This window comes from Saccopteryx leptura, chromosome 13, assembly GCF_036850995.1.
Source record: "Saccopteryx leptura isolate mSacLep1 chromosome 13, mSacLep1_pri_phased_curated, whole genome shotgun sequence".
In the NCBI taxonomy this organism is placed as follows: Eukaryota; Metazoa; Chordata; class Mammalia; order Chiroptera; family Emballonuridae; genus Saccopteryx; species Saccopteryx leptura.
In genome coordinates this window covers 37,997,487-38,015,371 of record NC_089515.1, presented here as the reverse complement: position 1 = coordinate 38,015,371, position 17,885 = coordinate 37,997,487, and the positions used below count along the sequence as shown (strand labels likewise).

Sequence of the window (17,885 nt, the reverse complement as noted above, 5' to 3'; positions counted from 1 at the left end):
CTCCTGTGTGCCCTGACTGGGAGTCGAACATGGGACTTCCACACGCCAGGCCAGCGCTCTATCAGCCAGGGCCAAAAAATAAGTAAGTTATGAGACTTACACAGTTTTCGCCTGAGTTAGTGGACTACAACTTGCTTAGAGAATTGACCGTTAACTAACTTTCAGTTTAGGATGGCAGCTTGAGCATAAATATCAGTCCTTTTTTGCTTGAGGCCCTATAAAATAATAATAATGAAATAAAGTAAGGAATTAAATCTATTAACAGCATAGAGAACCAGAGACCATCCTCACATTGGGTAAATGGATGGAAGCATGTTGACAAATAGAATGAGTGCAGTAAACCAGGATGCAAAGTAAATGTAGGGGTAAGAACAGACTAGGACTATCATCCAGGCAAAGCCCACTTTCAGTCAGCCTCAGACTTGAAGTCCAAAGGTACAGGGAGTAGGAGGGAAAGCAGGAGAGGCACAGATAGGAGGGGGCAGTTGAAAGTGTCCACACAAGCACTGTATCAAATACAGCCTGCCATTGATTGTGGAACAAAAATAAACTACCAAAAGTGTCATTTCTCTCCTCCCCTTCCCTTATTAAAATGGTATTCAAGCCCCAAAGTTTAACTGACCCTTTGAGTTGTGAACCCACTTAACATACATGATTAAACCTGTCTTTTGACAGTTTAATTTGCAGGTCCCCAACTACTCAACCTACCAGTAGAGAAAGTTTTTACTCCCTATCTCTTTATTGTTGGTATTCTTTATTTCTTTCTACGAATTTTTAGTGGGTTTTTTTTTTTAATTTTCCATTCATGAGGGAGAGAGGGGGAAAGAAGGAATGAGAGGGAAGCATTGACTCGTTCCACTTAGTTGTGTACTCACTGATTGCATTTCGTGTGTGCCCTGACCTGGGAATCGAACCTGCGACCTCTAGTGTGCAAGGTTGATGCTTTATTCAATGAGCAACTCAGCCCGAGGACTAGAAAAGCAGCTGAGTTAGGGGCAGAGCCCCTGAGTGGCAAGTGGGGGGCACTCAGTCCACCTAACGTCTGGTCCTACCTGCTTACTCAAAAGCAAACTTGATAACTGGATGTCTCCATTTACGGGAGGAGTTTGGGGGGCATAGACCTAGATAGACAATAATAGGAAATCCACCTAAAAAGTTTAACCTGGCCCTGAAGTTTAACTATCAAGAGAGGCACCAAAGAAGTAGGACAGCAAATCAATCTCTTTCTCTGTCTCTTCTCTCCCCATCTCTCCCTTCCTCTCTGAAATTAATAAGTTTTAAAAAAAAGATAGACTTGTCATAAACTGTTGCTCAGCTGTAACAGTGGGAGTCAACATACAGACTTTATTTTTTGTTTTGTTTTGTTTTTTTTTCTCTTTTTTCATTTTTCTGAAGCTTGGAAACAGGGAGAGACAGTCAGACAGACTCCCGCATGCGCCCAACCGGGATCCACCCGGCACGCCCACCAGGGGCGACGCTCTGTCCACCAGGGGGCGATGCTCTGCCCATCCTGGGCGTCGCCATGTTGCGACCAGAGCCACTCTAGCGCCTGAGGCAGAGGCCACAGAGCCATCCCCAGCGCCCGGGCCATCTTTGCTCCAATGGAGCCTTGGCTGCAGGAGGGGAAGAGAGAGACAGAGAGGAAAGCGCGGCGGAGGGGTGGAGAAGCAAATGGGCGCTTCTCCTGTGTGCCCTGGCCGGGAATCGAACCCGGGTCCTCCGCACGCTAGGCCGACGCTCTACCGCTGAGCCAACCGGCCAGGGCAACATACAGACTTTAAACATGCTTAGGAAACTTGGAAAGGGCAGTGAGACTGGGGAGGGCAACGGTGGGACAGAGGTATGTTGCTTTTAATTATAAACCCTTCTGTACTATGTTTAATTTTTCCCCATATATCACATTAATTAACTATATAAAGCAATTAACAAGTCTGGGGTTTTTTTAATTGATAGCCCAGACTGAAGTAGGAAGATGGTTTTGCTTAGCTTCTCAGCTGTTTCCTTGGAGGATCTGCTCATTCCTGAGGATAAAAGCAGCTTTTAGTATTGGTCTTCCCTTTCTGCATTCTTGCTTTGTCCTGGTTTGGACCTTTTTCAGGGACAACAAAGGGTTGCAGATAAAATAATTTTTTATAGGAGTGATACATGATTACTCTATGTTGCAATATGTAGAAAACCAAAAAATACAAATTTCTTCAAAAAAATCTGCTAATATTGTCGTGTGTGGTTACAATCACATGTTTATATTGTGCGTAAGTTTATATCATTTTTATATAACAAGATGTAAGCATTTAATTTTTATTCTAAAGTAGTTTTTAATAATTTATGTTTGATCATGTTGATGAAATGTATCTAAGTAGTCTTATATTAGGACATACTTTTTATTTTATTTGATTGATTGATTTTAGAGAGAGGAAGGTGGAGAGAAAGAGAGACAGGAACATCAATCTGTTCCTGTATGTGTCCTGACTGGGGATTGAACCAGCAACTTCTGCACATTGGAACAACGCTCCAGCCAATAGAGCTATCCGGCCAGGGCAGGAATATTCTTCTATTACAAATAATAGTGTATTAAATAGCCTTTTAAATAAATACACCTTCAACTACAGCTTTGATTGTACCTTTCGTTTAGATTCCTAAAGATGACTAAATCAGACATTTTCCTGACACATTCTTCAGTTTCTCATTAGTTCTTTTATATTTTTTAAAAATTATGTTTTATCTAGCTTTTTAAATTATCCTCAGCACTAGGGTTGGTTCATATCACCGAGCTCACAATTACTAGGGCAGTCAGTAGTCCTGATCCTATAATGTGACATTCCAGGGATACAAATCACTTGAAGAAAAAGTAAGACTTAAATCATTCAACATCTGTGGCCTGAAGGCAACTGAAATTTATAATAATGTAATTATTTGGAACTCTTAAAATAGAACTAACGCTTGCCTGACCTGACCTGTGGTGGCACGGTGGATAAAGCACCAACCTGGAATGCTAAGATCACCGATTCAAAACCCCAGGCTTGCCTGGTAAAGGCACCTATGAGAGTTGATGCTTCCTGCTCTTTCCTCCTCTCTCTCTTTTCTAAAAATGAATAAAATCTTTAAAAAAAAAAATAGAGCTAAAGCTTTATAAAGTAACTTAATTCTGATTATAATCAGTTTCACAAGGCTTCCCTAGGTTGTTAATACTAAAAATTGTATTTACAATGAAGGTGTTAGTAGTTACAGCAGCTGACTGTGAAACCAGAGATCCAGCCCAGTGGTGCTTCAGCCCATGGGGGAGGTGGGAAGTGTGCAGTCTGTGGAGTGGTATGCTTCAGGTTTGAAATTTGTGAGGGTGATAAAAAGTATGGACTTAGATACTTTGATTATAAATGAGGAGTGATTTCAATACAGGACCAAAATTAATTGTCAAAATTTTTTTTGTGACTAGATCAATAATGCAGTTATTCTAACAAAGCACAGTGAAATGAAGCTATTAAAGTTTATAAAAACTCCTGTCATTTCTTTGCTCTAATATTATTTTTATAAGCTATGAATGCAACAGCCTAGCCCTGGCTGGATAGCGTGGTTGGTCAGAGCATTGCTGAAAGTACAGAGATTGCCGGTTCAATTCCCCGCCTACAGGGCGGGAATTCCCTACAGGGTACATGTAGGAACAAATTGATGTCTCTCTCTCTCTCTTTCTCTCTAAAATCAATTAAAAAATTTTTTTTAATTTTCATGCAACATCCTAAATGACAAACTTTATTTTGTGATTTTTCTGGTCAATTTATGTTATAAAAAGATGAGGAGCCTGACCTATGGTGGCGTACTGCATAAAGCATCAACCTGGAACACCGAGGTCACTGGTTCAAACCCCTAGGCTTGCCTGGTCAAGGCACATACGGGAAGCAACTACTACGAGTTAATGCTTCCTGCTTCTACCCTCCCCCCTCTAAAAATCAATCTAAAAAAAAGATGAAGAAAAGTACATACAACCATAGAAATTTTAGAGTTCTGCTCAAATATTCTCATTTTATGGGAATGAGTATCTGTGCCATGGGTTTTCCTTTGGAGTAGATTACTTATTCCATTTATCTAGACCTGCCTATAAATGACCTTTTCAGCCTCATTCATTAGAGGGTTATGATATACTTACATTTTCTAATCTAACTTCTTTTATCTTTTCATCAGGGAGTAAGAGTGCGAAAATTCAGTCAGGCATATTTGGAAAGGGATCTGTGTATTCACGACACAATGCTGAAAGACTTTTTAAAAAGCTGATACTGGACAAGATCTTGGATGAGGACTTATTTATCAATGCTGTTGACCAACCCATTGCCTATGTGATGCCTGGAAGTAAAGCCCAAATGTTACTAAACGACCAGTTAAAGGTATGGTATTTTAAATATTTGTTTCATTCTATTATTTCACAGTGAGTAGACAAAAACATTACTGCAAATTAAACTGTCTTTTCCAAAGCTTATAGATATTGAATTTATTTATACTGTCCTATATCAATACTATATTGTTTCTCTTAATTTGCAAAGGGATCTTAAAATTGAATCCAAGTAATGTAATATCTGTTAAAGTGAATTTAATGGGCTATCAGATCACTAAATTGTCACTTGTTTATAAAATATTTACCAAGAAGCAGTTCTGTGCTGGCCATTGGAAATATAAGGGTGGAGAAGACATAGCCCCTATTCCTAGGGGCCTTACTGTCTACCTGGTGTAACAGAAATATCCCCTCAAAATGCAATTAAGTATTAAATTAAAGCCCCTTTTTGGATACAAATGAGCACACACCCACTCCTGCGATCTCTCTTTCTCTCACACAAAGGTAGACTTCATGGAAACGGAAAATTCCAGCCGTATAAAAAAACAAAAAGCCTTAGTGATGAAGGTTTCTCAGAGAGAAGAGGTGGTTAAGAAATGTCTTAGAGAACTTACAGAAGTCTGCAAATCTCTGGGAAAAGTTTTTGGTGTTCATTACTTTAATATCTTCAACACTGTCACTCTCAAGAAGCTTGCAGGTAGGTGGGTATAAGTCTTCTCTTATGTGGCACAATTAGTAGGCAAAAGTTCATCTTGCTTAGAAACTTTTTAAGTGCATAAATATGTCTCAGTCTTTTGCATTATTTTCATTTAACCGCTCAATTGAAAGCTCAGAGAAACCATTCAAACTTATTCTTGAGATAAAATATACTCTCTAAGTTATATACATTACTTTGTTATTCAGACACATGATAAAATTTTGATTTTGTACTTTTCTCTAATGCTGACTGTTAGAATATGGGTAATTGCAGTCTGTAACACCAGATGTTACTTTGATGGCTTTGTGTCCATTTTTAGCTTGTCTTTATGGTGTGTAACTATGTTATGTACCAATGTTTTTGCAAGGGGGAGCTAAGTTCCTTATGAAAAGAGGTTATGTTTTATGCTTCTTGAATCCAGAGCTGACGCTTGACTATATCTTCAGTTAATAAATACCGTTTCCTGAGTTAATGCCATGGCTTCAGATAGCTCAACCTAATTCTAATAGCAGAGTCCCTGAAAAATAAGTTGTCACATACTTATAAAAGTTCACATTCAAAACCTGACTCTTCCAAATCATTTTTTTACTTGGTTGACCATGTCTTTGTTTTCTCTTATGTCATTGAAAATGTTAGTTTCGACTGCCTTTTTCAGTGTGTTCCACCATTTTCCCAAGTATTTTCAGCAGAATCCTTGTTACTCATTCTGATGTGATGGTTTTGTTTTTCTGAGGGTGGTACAGAGTGCCAGGGTTGCACATCTTCAATGACACACATATAACACTGCTTTATCGACTTTAGGCATCTTCTTTTTCAGCTTGTGTAAAGCATTGGTTGTTGTGTGCAAAAAAACTATGGAATTGTCATTTCCTCAAAAACATATTTGCTTTATTAATGCCAAATTTATTCCCCATTTCTCTGTTTTTGAGGTTTTCTGCTTTCAGTCACTTTTTCAGAGCTAATCAGAGTCTAGTCTTTTGTAGACATTATATGTGTCAGTGAAACTCAGCATGTCAGGTAGCAGCACTGCAGTCCCGCTGTGGATGCACCGGCAGCACTGATGGCTATGATCAGTTCCTGTGTGCACAGGCAGCAGCCACCACAGTACTGCTGCCATTCAACCATCAGCACTTGTGAGACCCATCTTGACTTTAGGAAAGTCAAACTGTGAATAAGTGTATCTTAGAATTTATAGAATACAGTGTTGTTGTTTTGTTTGTTTGTTTGTTTGTTTGTTTTAGTGAGATTAGAGGAGATACAGAGACAGACTCCCGCATACGCCCCAATTGGGATCCACCCAGCAACCTATATCTGGGGCCAATGCTCACAACTGAGCTATTTTTAGCACCTGAGGCAGAGACCCCACAGAGCTGTCCTCAGTGACTGAGGTCAACATGTTCAAATCAATTGAGCCATGGTTGCGGGTGGGGGGAAGAGAGAGAGTGAAGGGGGACGGGAGGGAGAAGCATATGGTCACCTCTTCTGTGTGCCCTGACCAGGAATTGAACCAGGACTTCCACATGCCAAGTTGACACTCTACCGCTGAGCCAACCAGCCAAGGCCAGAATACTGTATTTTGTATCTAGGCTATTAGTGTCATTCTCTAACTGGTCTCCTTAACTTCAAATATGCACATGATACACATTTCAATCTTTCAAAACCTCTGCTGAAACTCCAACAGCTCTCCAGATAAAGTACAAAGTCCTGAATTTCTACTTGGACCTGCATTTCTACTTGCCTTTCCCACTTTGTCTTCCACTAACTTTCTCCATAAACCTTCTAGTCTATCCCAAAGGTCTCATCCTTTTCCTCTAAACATAGAAATTATATAAAAATCACAGACTTGAAATCCACTCTTTGCTCAAGTCAAATATGTAGGAATTATGACTCCCTCACTCCCCATAGCCAGTGCATCAATGACTCCTCCAGACCAGCCTATGAAACGCATCCGAATTCATCTCTTCTGTCTCCATTGCTACATCCTGATTCACTGCATCCTCGCTTGCTCCTCAGTGGCTCCCACTGGACTCCCAGTTTCCACTTTTTCTTTTATAAACCATTTTCCACACAGCAGCTAGAGTGTTCTTTAAAATGACAAGCTTGTCCAGCTAAAAGACTGATGTGCCATCTGTATGCAGAGGACTCAACAGCCTACTTGTTAAAGTCAAATTACCTGCCTCACCCCACAGGCTGAAAGACTGGAGGAAGAGCGGGTTTGGGTTGGGGGGATATATGAATTCAGTTACAGTCTTCTTTTTTTTTCCAGAGAGAGAGTGAGAAAGAGACAGGAAGGAAGAGAGGGAGGGAGGGAGGAGAGAAATGAGAAGCATCACTCGTACTTGGGTAACTTTAGTTGTTCATTGATTGCTTCTCATATGCGCCTCTAGCAGGGGGCTTAAGCCTAGCCAGTGACCCCGTGCTCAAGCCAGCGACCTTGGGATCATGTTGATGATGCTCTACTCAAGCTGGCAAGCCCATGCTCAAGCCATTGAGCCCGTGCTCTAGCCGATGACCTCAGGGTTTCAAACCAGGGACCTCAGTATTCCCGGTCTTCTCTCTATCCACTTTGCCACTACCTATCAGGCGAGTTACTGTCTTCCTGAGTTGGATACACAAGTCTGGAGTGCAGGGGAGAAGTCAGAGCTGGAAACATGAATGTGGGTGTTCTACGGAGTCTTTATTGTGAGAACAAAGCAAAGTCTGGTTAAACTCTGAGGCGCAGTGTACTGGTGTCCTCCAGTTTCCCCACATCCTTTGTTCTCCCTTCCCTCTGCCCTAACTTAACGTACCTTTGCTGCTAGAATTGGATGATGGGTTCCTACCTTCTGGGTCTGTCTGCTGCCTCTGTTGGCACCAACTGCCTTGTAGAAAGTTGGCCTAAGTGCCTGGTGCTCTGCAGTTGGTTGGCACTTAACAAATGTGTGCTGAATGGGTGAATGAGCATAAATTCAGTGGGTTTTTTGTTGGTGGTAATTTTAATTCCTGATTTTATGTTCATGCACAGAATCTTTATCTTCTGATCCTGAGGTTTTGCTTCAAATTGATGGTGTTACTGAAGACAAACTGGAAAAATATGGTGCCGAAGTGATTCCAATATTACAGAAATACTCGGAGTGGACATTGCCAGGTTCAGTATACAGCCAAATAATGTGTTTTCTAAAAGCCTGTTCTAATGTTAAGCAATACATCTCACTGAATTAAAATTTTCTGGTTTCTGGGTCATGTTCACACTTCCTACACCTTATCACACAGATGCCCAGGTGTTCAGGGCTGCCCTCAGTGGTGTGCCAGGCACCTCTTATAAGACACTGGTGCTTAGGCCCCCTGCGGGGTGCCAGCTACTGAAACTGCTAATAGGCCCTCTGGGGGATGCTAGCTACTAGAACTGCTAATAGGAGGACTTTTCAGCCCAAAAGTTGCTGGTTCTGTTAAGGCGAATGCCCGAGAAATCAGGAAGGCTAGGTGCAGTGCCCCGGCCTGCCCCACCCTCGCAATCTGTGGTCCTTGGCAGGCCACAAATAACCTCTTTGTGTTGCAGTTTTCTAATATGAGGAAGGAACATGTTATCTGAAAAGCATGTTGTAGAGATAAAATTTTTAAGAGTGGAGTTTAAATATTTTGGAAATATGAACATGGAATTTAATGCTAGATAATCTTATTGTTATTAGCCATTGAAAGATTCTGCCCGAGTCAGTGAATCATTAGCAGATGTTCCCCAAAGGTTACATTAGGCCTGTCATAGAGTACCTCTAATTACAGACCTCATCACAGAGCTATAAAAAGCACCGACTAAGAGAAAATCTAGAATAAAGAAAGATGTAGACAGGACGAACACAGAAGTCTTACTTCCTCTTCTAACCTACTGCCACATGATGAGACACAGCAGACAGGCCAAGTTCTATGTTTTTTCCTGTTTCTCTACGGGATCACCATAAGGGTTTCTCCTCGAGGCTATTGGAAATGGTAAGCAGGCTGAGAAATGAGTGAGCAGGTGTTTCAAATTCTGTCTGTTCACAATCATTTTTAATCCATTAACAAAATGCTAAAAAGTAGGGTTTTCATGAATTCCTCTGTATAGTTATTCCATTAAAAGCCTTGTTTTAACTATGCTGACAGTTTCTTGGTAGGAACTTTGTGTTTGTTTACTATAATAACTTGTTACTCTGTGGAAACAGCTAGTGGTGACAATCACTGTCACTGTTGAAAGACAGGCACTGTGCCAGCGCTTTGCCTATTTTGTATCACTCAGTTCTCACACCCATTTTACAGGTGGAAATGGGTGAGACCTTTTCATTTCCCCAAAGTCCTATAGCTGGGATGACAGCACTCTTTGCTCCAGATATAGTGCCTTTCTGTGTCAATCAGTTTTGGAGGGACAAGGCCCTTCCTGTCCTTCCTACCAGGCAGCAGAGCTGCCTGAGGGTGAACCAGACCAGCCAAGAAATACCTTTCTTTGTTAACTAGAGAAGGACCTTACTGACCTGTAGGAAAGTTTCGTGATCTTTCAGTGTGTTGGGATGCAAATACCTGTGTAAAATTACCACATTTGCAAACGTGTGTTCTATGCAGACCCATTTCCTGCATGGTTTGTGAAATGTTCACAACTGTTATGCAAAGAAGTGTTTGTCTTTGAAGAGTAAAATATGATCTGGAATTTTCTGATGTTCATTTACTAAGTTACTGTTGCTTAAAGGGCAGGTCTTTATATTGGGTTATTTTTCAGCATGTGTAAAATGATAAATAAAACTCTTATATAGCACATTATACTTTTCAAAGTGGTTAACAGGATTAACTACCCAAATAGGCATAGGTTATATGCAGCAGAGTATGAACTAAACCTGAGGTCTTTATTTAAATTTAAAGTGTCAGATTTTTAAATGGATTCTGATTCTCCTTTAAAAAATAAATTTCCATTGAGCACACTTTGGGGCTTGTGAAATAAAAAAAAGAAATGTTCAGTTTTTGCGGAATCGTCAAATCCATGTGACGAGAAGACACCAGGAAAGCAGGTAGGTGTCAGCTGACCTGCCTCATTTTGTGCATCTCTGTGTAGACTAACAGCCCTGGGACCAGCGGGGTTTCTTCAGTAAAAGTCTGCATTGTCATTTGTAGCTGAGGACAGTTGCCCGCCGGTGAGCCCGTCCAGCAGCAGAGGCAACGGGAGAGATGGCTCTGAGGAGTTTAATGAGGAAACACCCATATCTTCTCACTACTTTGCAAATAAAACCAAAAATGAAAGAAAGAGGAAAAGGGGACCAGCCTGCCAAAGGTCTAAAAGGAGAAAAACTGGTTTCAGTGATTTCAAGACAAAAGTGTAAGTTCTGTGACATGTTCTGCAATGTAGGGTGTAAGGGGGGAAAGTACGGCTGTTCTGGCTTTCTCCAAGCATCTGTTAAAACAAGCCATTATTAAATGTTGCCTCTATAATTAATGAAGTAAAGATTAAGGTTTGATCCAAAACAAGACCATTTGCTTCAGATTTTTTAAATATCTACTTCTAAGTCAGTTATCACTCAAATTTTCTAGTTTGCAGAAATTCCAATTTTGACCTTAACTTGGGGGAAAAAATTGTTTTTATCTAAAATACTGTAAATCTATAAATACTAGCAGAATAAACAGGGGATTTTATTTCCTTATTGCTTTTACATTTCTGTCAACCCTTGCTACATTTTTTTGTGGCAGAATCTGTGGGCCTCTACCTGCCATTCATTCATACCTGGGAAAGCCAACCTCTCAGTCTATGCAGGGCAGTGGAGAGGAAGCCGCAGCAGGAGAGCCAGAGGGTCAGGCAGCTAGGCCTTGAGGGGCTGCATGAATGGCTTCCATTCTCCCTTTCGCACAGGAACCTGGCCCCTGGGCTGGGACTTGTCTGCCACAGGGCACTGTCTGCACACCAGGGGGGAAGAAAGATAAGTATTGTGATGTGCTGGGTGATGATCTGGGCAGCATTCATATTTCTTCATAATTGCACTGTTTCTGACAGCCTTTTTCCTGTCTTCTGCAAGGACATCCTCTGTCCTCGCCATGTAGGTAAGGTCTGACAGGCTTGTGACCATCCCATCAGTCTGGACATTGGCCCCCAGATAACTGCATATTGTCACAGAAATGCTTGCAGAAATGGGAAACAAGTCCTTAGTAAATTTTTGCAATCTGTTGGGTGCAGTTTTTGTACCTCTGTTCCTTCTGGGTAATAAAAAAACAAAAAATTGAGTGAAGGAAGAGAGGGGAAGGCAAATGTTACCAAATTGTCATTTTCTTTTAAGTCCATAAACAAACATCTTGTATGCACTGATCCTTCTGCCAGGGTACAGAAATTAAAGGCATTAGTAAATGTTAGTTTAATTTTGTGGTTTTTAATGTGTAAGTCACCAGCAGATGTTCTTCAGTGGGGACATTTTATAATGAGTATTATGGGTAATACTCATTTTCTCAGGAGCCCTCACAGAGTAAGAGTCCTTAAAAGACATCTGGAGCAGCCCCCTGGGGTGATGAGAAACTGAGGCCAGCCCTGGGGAAGGCTTATGAGGCCTTACCAGCCTGGTCTCTGCTTCCCAGGTAGGATTGCACACTGGCTTGCCCACGCCTTCCCTGAGCACTTTTATCTCTGCACGGCATCCATGCAGAGTCCTTTACAACTACACTGCTCGCAAAGATTAGGGAATATTTTATTGCTTATGATTTTCTCATTTTTACTGGTTAGAACAAAGCAAACCTTATTTTAGTACTCATTACCATTGGCTCATGTATTCAATTTCCACAACTTTTGTTTATAAGAGTGAAGCACTTTGCCCTGTAGCCTAGAACCTGTTCTAATAAGAAGTAGGAAAGCTCACACTTGTCCAAAAGCCAGTCCCAGTGTTGGTGCTGGTTTTTAATTAGCCCATGTGTCTGCACTGGGATTCTTCTCTGATCCCTGCTGGCTGAAACCAGAAAGTTTTGTAACTTCCTTTTACCTTTGTAACAGCCTCTTTGTAGATCTGTACTTTATTCTTGTTGTTGTTTTTTTTTTTTTTTTTTTTTTTTTGCATTTTTCTGAAGCTGGAAACAGGTAGAGACAGTCAGACAGATTCCCGCATGCACCCGACCGGGATCCACCCGGCACGCCCACCATGGGGCTACGCTCTGCCCACCAGGGGGCGATGCTCTGCCCATCCTGGGCGTCGCCATGTTGCGACCAGAGCCACTCTAGCGCCTGGGGCAGAGGCCACAGAGCCATCCCCAGCGCCCGGGCCATCTTTGCTCCAATGGAGCCCGGCTGCGGGAGGGGAAGAGAGAGACAGAGAGGAAGGTGCGGCGGAGGGGTGGAGAAGCAAATGTGTGCTTCTCCTGTGTGCCCTGGCCGGGAATCGAACCCGGGTGCTCCGCACGCTAGGCCGACGCTCTACCGCTGAGCCAACCGGCCAGGGCCTTTATTCTTGTTTTTACCCAAGCCTCTCTGGAAGATAGTTCCCACAGTTTCCACCCTGCTCACCTGGTTGAATCTCTGCACAGTGATAGAATAAACACGGCTCTTGGCTAGGGACCTTAACTCTCTGCCCTGACCTCAGCGTTTTACGTCTTCAGAATATCACAATGAATGAGTAGTGTTCTGGGCTTCGTAAGTGGGGATAAAATGGATGGCCCGGTGAGATGGAGGCTGCTGTTGGCAGATTCGCTTTGGAAGTCAACAGAAACAGCAGGTTTTTGCTTGGGGCTTAATTTCTCAGCAGGAAATCAGCATAGGGAAATTAGAGGCTGCTTCTCTGCTGGATTTGCACATCTTTGCCAGTTCTGCAGTAGAACTGCCCTGGAGCAAAGCACTCTTTGCCTAGCCCTAGCCCCACCAGGATGCCGTTACCACCTCCTGAATTTCAGAGGTGGGAGGCCACTTGCCTGCCTCAATGCTATGGAATTAGTGTTGGGCAGGAATTCAGCATGGTTACAAAGCAACAGGAAATACTTGTATAAGAAAAGGCTTCTATAGAGAAAGCTGCCGGCTTTTATCCTTGTAAACATGTGGCCCTGTGATTTTTATTTTTTTAATGTCTTATTTTGGTGGGAGAAAAAAAGAATAGCCATGATCAGGCCAGTGAGGGAAGTGAGGTGCTGGAAAGACTTTGTAATAGACTGTGGCAGGGGCTTCTTCCCTGGCTTTAAAGGCAACGAGTGGGAGGTGCGAGCACACAGATCGGGGAGTGTAGGCAGTCCAGCAAGCTGCTGGCGACGTGGCTGGGACAGGCATGCCAGACCCGAGCCGCTCGCAGGCCTCTCAGGGAACCACATCTGCAGCCTTCCTCTGGCTGGGGCTGGGCAGGAAGAGGCTCCACTCTGCTCCGTCCAAGCCCCACACTCCCAGCTACCTTTCTCTGGACTGTTCAAGCACAGTAATTCCAGAGTGTCTGTTATCTGGGCATTTGGAGCCTTAAAACAAGTACTCTCGCTTTCTTTATTTAGTCAGAATAGACCTGGGAATGTGGATTTGGGCTTTGTTGTCCGGAGTGAGGAGTCTGATATCAGCTGTGAAAGGTATGGTTGGAGAAAAGGCAAACAGATTGGCTTCAAGTCATAGAATTCAGAAACAATCCTTGACATTTTAGGGAGACAGCTTTGTCCGAAGAGCAGCAGTCTTTCCTCCTTGAATTGTAAAGGAAACTGACCTTTCCCAGGGGCTTTATAGGCAGAGAGACACATAAGATCACAGAAAATCTTGGGCTAGGCAGTTCTTTCAGGTTGAGAGAAGAAAGACTGTTCACTTTGGGTTTTATTTAACATTTCAATTTTCTTTGTCACATTTTAGGGGGTCCACCACATGCAGAAAGAGATCTCCTAAAACGAACCCCTCCAGCACATTTGGGTCAAGATCAGCTGTGCATGGTTCTCAGGCAGCATCAGGAGACAGTAGAAAATTGGGGATTATGGCCCCACCAAAGCCTGTAAACAGAATGTTCCTAAGGCCTGCCTATGCATTTTCTTCATAACAATCAAATCTCAGTGTACAGAGATCTTGTTTCTTGTTTGTCAGCATCTGACCATCTGTGAATATAAAGCTGTTAGTTTCTTACACCAGTTGTATTTTTTACCCATATCTATTAATATTCAAATAAACGCTTGGGGTGACAGTTCTTATTTTTTAAATAAACATTTTCTTTTGAATAAGCATGATTTCTGCCACTGCAAGCCTTGTGGCTGTTGTTTCTGAGAATGTCTGAAGCAGCAGCTGAATCATCTCAATCGGAGTAATTCTAAGCATGACATGAAACAAGTTGAAGGAAAAGACGCATGGGACATTGTAAAACTAAAAGTTTCTGTAGAAGATGTAAACAAAATTAGAAAACAGAAAATGAAGGAAATTGATAAAGGATTCATATCTGTAATATACAAAGAGTACCTATAAATCATTAAGAAATGTCAAACCAGTAGGAAAAAGTATGAATAGGCTCTAAGAAGAAGAAATAAAAATGAAATGGTCCACAAATATGTGGAAAATGCTCAATCTGCCTAGTTAAAAATATAAATTAAAACAATGAGATGCCCATTTTTTTGCCTATTGAATAGTCAACACTGAATGATATCCCCAAATCTGGGAATAACAAGAGAATGCTCAGACATTCTGTTGGTGAGAATATATTAAATGTTGGTGTAGTCTTTCAGTGTTAGAGGGGCCTTACTTTTTAAGACTATCCTTCATTAATAGGCTGATTGGTCAGAAGGTCTTTAAGTGGAATTTTGGCACCTCTTTTTCACGGCTCCAGTACCCTATTTTTGGAGATACCCTGTTTCTTAACTGTAAGTGACCTTGGTGTCCCACTTCTCTTTACCTCAGTTAAGAGGGTAGAGCTGAGGAAGCACAGACTGGGTCAGAAGTATTAAGGACAGAGTTGGCTGGGAGTCTTGTGACCTCTGCCTGAGTCACAAGGCTCAGTACTGAGGTGGATCCTGCTCCCATGCTAAGGGGACCACCCTTGGTGCTGTACCTACTGACTGCCACATGGGGCTTTGGGCTCCACATTTAACAGAGGAGACTGGCTAGACAGGAGTCTACTAAGGGCTGTGCATATTAACTTCAGGATGCCTTCAGAGTTGACATTTTTCAAGACGCCATTTTTCCAACAAGTCCTGAGTCAAAGTGGACAGAAGAATCTTCTTGGAGTGATGAGAGGAAATGGAGGACAAAGCCTGACCTGTGCTGGCGCAGTGGATAAAGCGTCGACCTGGAAATGCTGAGGTCGCCGGTTCGAAACCCTGGGCTTGCCTGGTCAAGGCACATATGGGAGTTGATGCTTCCAGCTCCTCCCCCCTTCTCTCTCTCTGTCTCTCCTCTCTGTCTCTCCCTCTCCTCTCTAAAATGAATAAAAAAAAAAAAAAAAAAAAAATGGAGGACAAAGTCAGTAGTTGAGGCTGCTGAGATAATGTCCCCAACGTGAGGTCACCTTGCAGAGTTGGCAATGCACAAGGGCATATAGCAAGGCCATACTGTACTTCCACCTATAGTACTGGCTATGAGGGATTGGGGCAGCCTCTGCACCGAACTTATGCCAAAGATGTTGGGTCCCTTCCTGGCTCTGGCCTGATTCATTTCTTTACTGAGGACCTCATCAGCCTGGACACTGGAGACTGCCATCCCCTTAGGAGTGTCCATTCCACCTCCAGGGGCTCCTGGGCAACCAGGAACGTGCAGAAAGTCAGTGCAGTGGGAGCGCCAAGGATGGAGTGTAGAAGTTTTGAGCAGCGCAGTGCTACCCACAGCACTGTCACCTGCGCCATTTACATTTCTGAGGAGCAGACTCAGCCCCAGGATCAAATGGCAGAGCCAAGGCCCATACTCGGCTCTTTTTAAAAGTTCTGGGTTGGAATAGGCTCTGTTTAATTCCTCAGGCACCAGAGCAGGGACAAGAAAGTGCAGGTGGCCTCCTTTAATTCAGCCTCCAGCCTTCCCAGACCCACCACCACCTCTCCCCAGAGAACATGGCTGCATCCACATGGGACAAATTCAGGAGAACAGCAGCACATGGACTTGCCCTGACCAAAACCTGCCAGCCAGAAAGAGATGGTGACAGCAAAACCATTCCACTCCATAAGTAACCAAATCACCAGCCAGGAACGGGAGGGGACAAATCCACCTGGGATTTCCAGCCTAGGACGTTTCACTGGCCCACCCTTGCCACCACTTGGGAGCTTGGCACTCCCACTGCACTGACTTTCTGCTTGTGGAGGATGCTGGAAGGACTGGAATCTGATTCTCCAGTTTGTATACACTCTCTTCCACCATGAGAACTCACTTGAGAGAACGGACAGGTTCTGACTTTTACCTCCAGGGACAGGGAACCCACTACTTTATAGGAAGAGAAAAAACATGGAGAGCCTACTCTATGCCAAGGTCTCTTACAGGAACTGTCACATAATTTAATTTGCTCCTTTAAATACCCCCCCCCCCTCCCTGCCACTAGCCCTGGGAGGCAGGGACATGGTATTAGCCCTTTTTATACAGAAACCAGAATTCAGAGAGCTTATGTAATTGTTCTTATCCACATAGGCAGGAAGTGGTAGTAAGTAGGGTAACATACATCCCGGCTTGCCCTGAAGAGTCCCAGTTTATATCCACTACCCTGGTGTAATAGTTAAGACAGCACCCTTTCCTTCTCAAAAGTGCTCCAGCTTGGACAATGTATTATAAGGAATCCAGGTCTACTTTTTTCCTGGACAATCCAGCCTCTTCTAACCCTATTTTCCATCCAGAGCCCCAGGGGCCACCTGCTGAAATCTTTAGGTCCCTGGGGCTCGCTCTAGGGACAGAAGCTTCAGAATTAGCCAATGCAGCTGAGCCGCGGTTTTTCTCCAGAAGAGGAAGCCAGGACTGTGGTCCAGGCCCCTTGCTCTTCATAAGAAACTCCTACAGTTTGGAGCTGCTCCGAGGCCCACCCTATCCTTGGGAGGCTCTCAGAATCCCAGTCCAGGCTCTTCACCTCCAAGCAGCAGCCATGGGGCTCACCAAGTCCTCTGCTCTCACCTTGGCAGAAGACAGCGGCCTGTGGGCCCTTTATAGAGGCCAGGGTGGAGTCCCCGTGAGGCTCCAGCAGCCATGGCCTCTATATGGCTTCACAGACAGGGTCCAGAGAGGCAGGCTGGTAGGATGTGCTCGGAGACCCAGTCCCTGACCCGACCCTGCTAGGGGCTTCAGTCCATGGGCTTAGCTCTTGGTTGCTACAAGGCATGGATTCAATTTTTTTAAGATTTTATTTATTCATTTGAGAGAAGGGAGATACAGTGGAGAGAAGCAGGAAGTATCAACTCCCATATGTGCCTTGACCAGGTAAGCCCAGGGTTTTGAACCTGCAACCTCAGTTTTCCAGATCGACTCTATCCACTGTGCCACCACAGGTCAGGCATGGATTCAATTTCTACATTTTTGCAGGGTATCACCTTATCTACTAGGACACATATCCTTGGCCTTTGGAAAGCTCCTGCTGTCTCATTTTCCTGTTCTTCCCAGACCCATGTTCTCTGTTGGCAAGAGAGGAAGGAAGGAGGAAGTGAACTCCCAGGGAATAGGCCCTGCAGAGAGCACATGTAGGTGGCAGAACCCCCAGGCAGGGATGAGGCTGTGTTCCTGAGGCCTGCCTGCAGGTGTGGAAGGTAGGGTTTTGGTGTCATCACAGCATGTTTCTACAATCCCACAGAAGATCTAGTGACCTGGATGGCCCCGAGGCCTTGGCCTATTTGGGATGCAGTTCACCATAGCTTTCTGTCCCTGTGGGTCCCACACACAGGTTGCAGGCATCAGTCAGCCTGTCCTGGTCTCGTGTCTAAGCCCCTGCCAAAAACCTCCAGACCCCACAAAAGTCAGGTCCTGGTGGAACCTGTAGGTTCCTGCCTCCCTTGGAGACCCTT

At 43.5% G+C, this 17,885-nt stretch overlaps 1 protein-coding gene across 2 annotated transcripts in view; it reads left to right on the top strand.

The window, feature by feature from the left end:
* The window catches only part of BLM (BLM RecQ like helicase), a 117,425-nt gene extending 103,197 nt beyond the window's left edge, over positions 1-14,228 (top strand). The window contains exons 18-22 of one of the 2 annotated variants that reach the window (XM_066355441.1): positions 4,177-4,376; positions 4,826-5,018; positions 8,023-8,145; positions 10,131-10,332; positions 13,795-14,228. In XM_066355441.1, the coding sequence (XP_066211538.1) occupies positions 4,177-4,376; positions 4,826-5,018; positions 8,023-8,145; positions 10,131-10,332; positions 13,795-13,975 (899 nt within the window). In that variant the 3' untranslated portion in view covers positions 13,976-14,228. Of the gene's footprint in view, positions 1-4,176; positions 4,377-4,825; positions 5,023-8,022; positions 8,146-10,130; positions 10,333-13,794 lie in introns of those variants that run through there. The other variant, XM_066355443.1, reaches the window with a different exon arrangement.
* The last annotated feature ends 3,657 nt before the right edge of the window (positions 14,229-17,885 follow it).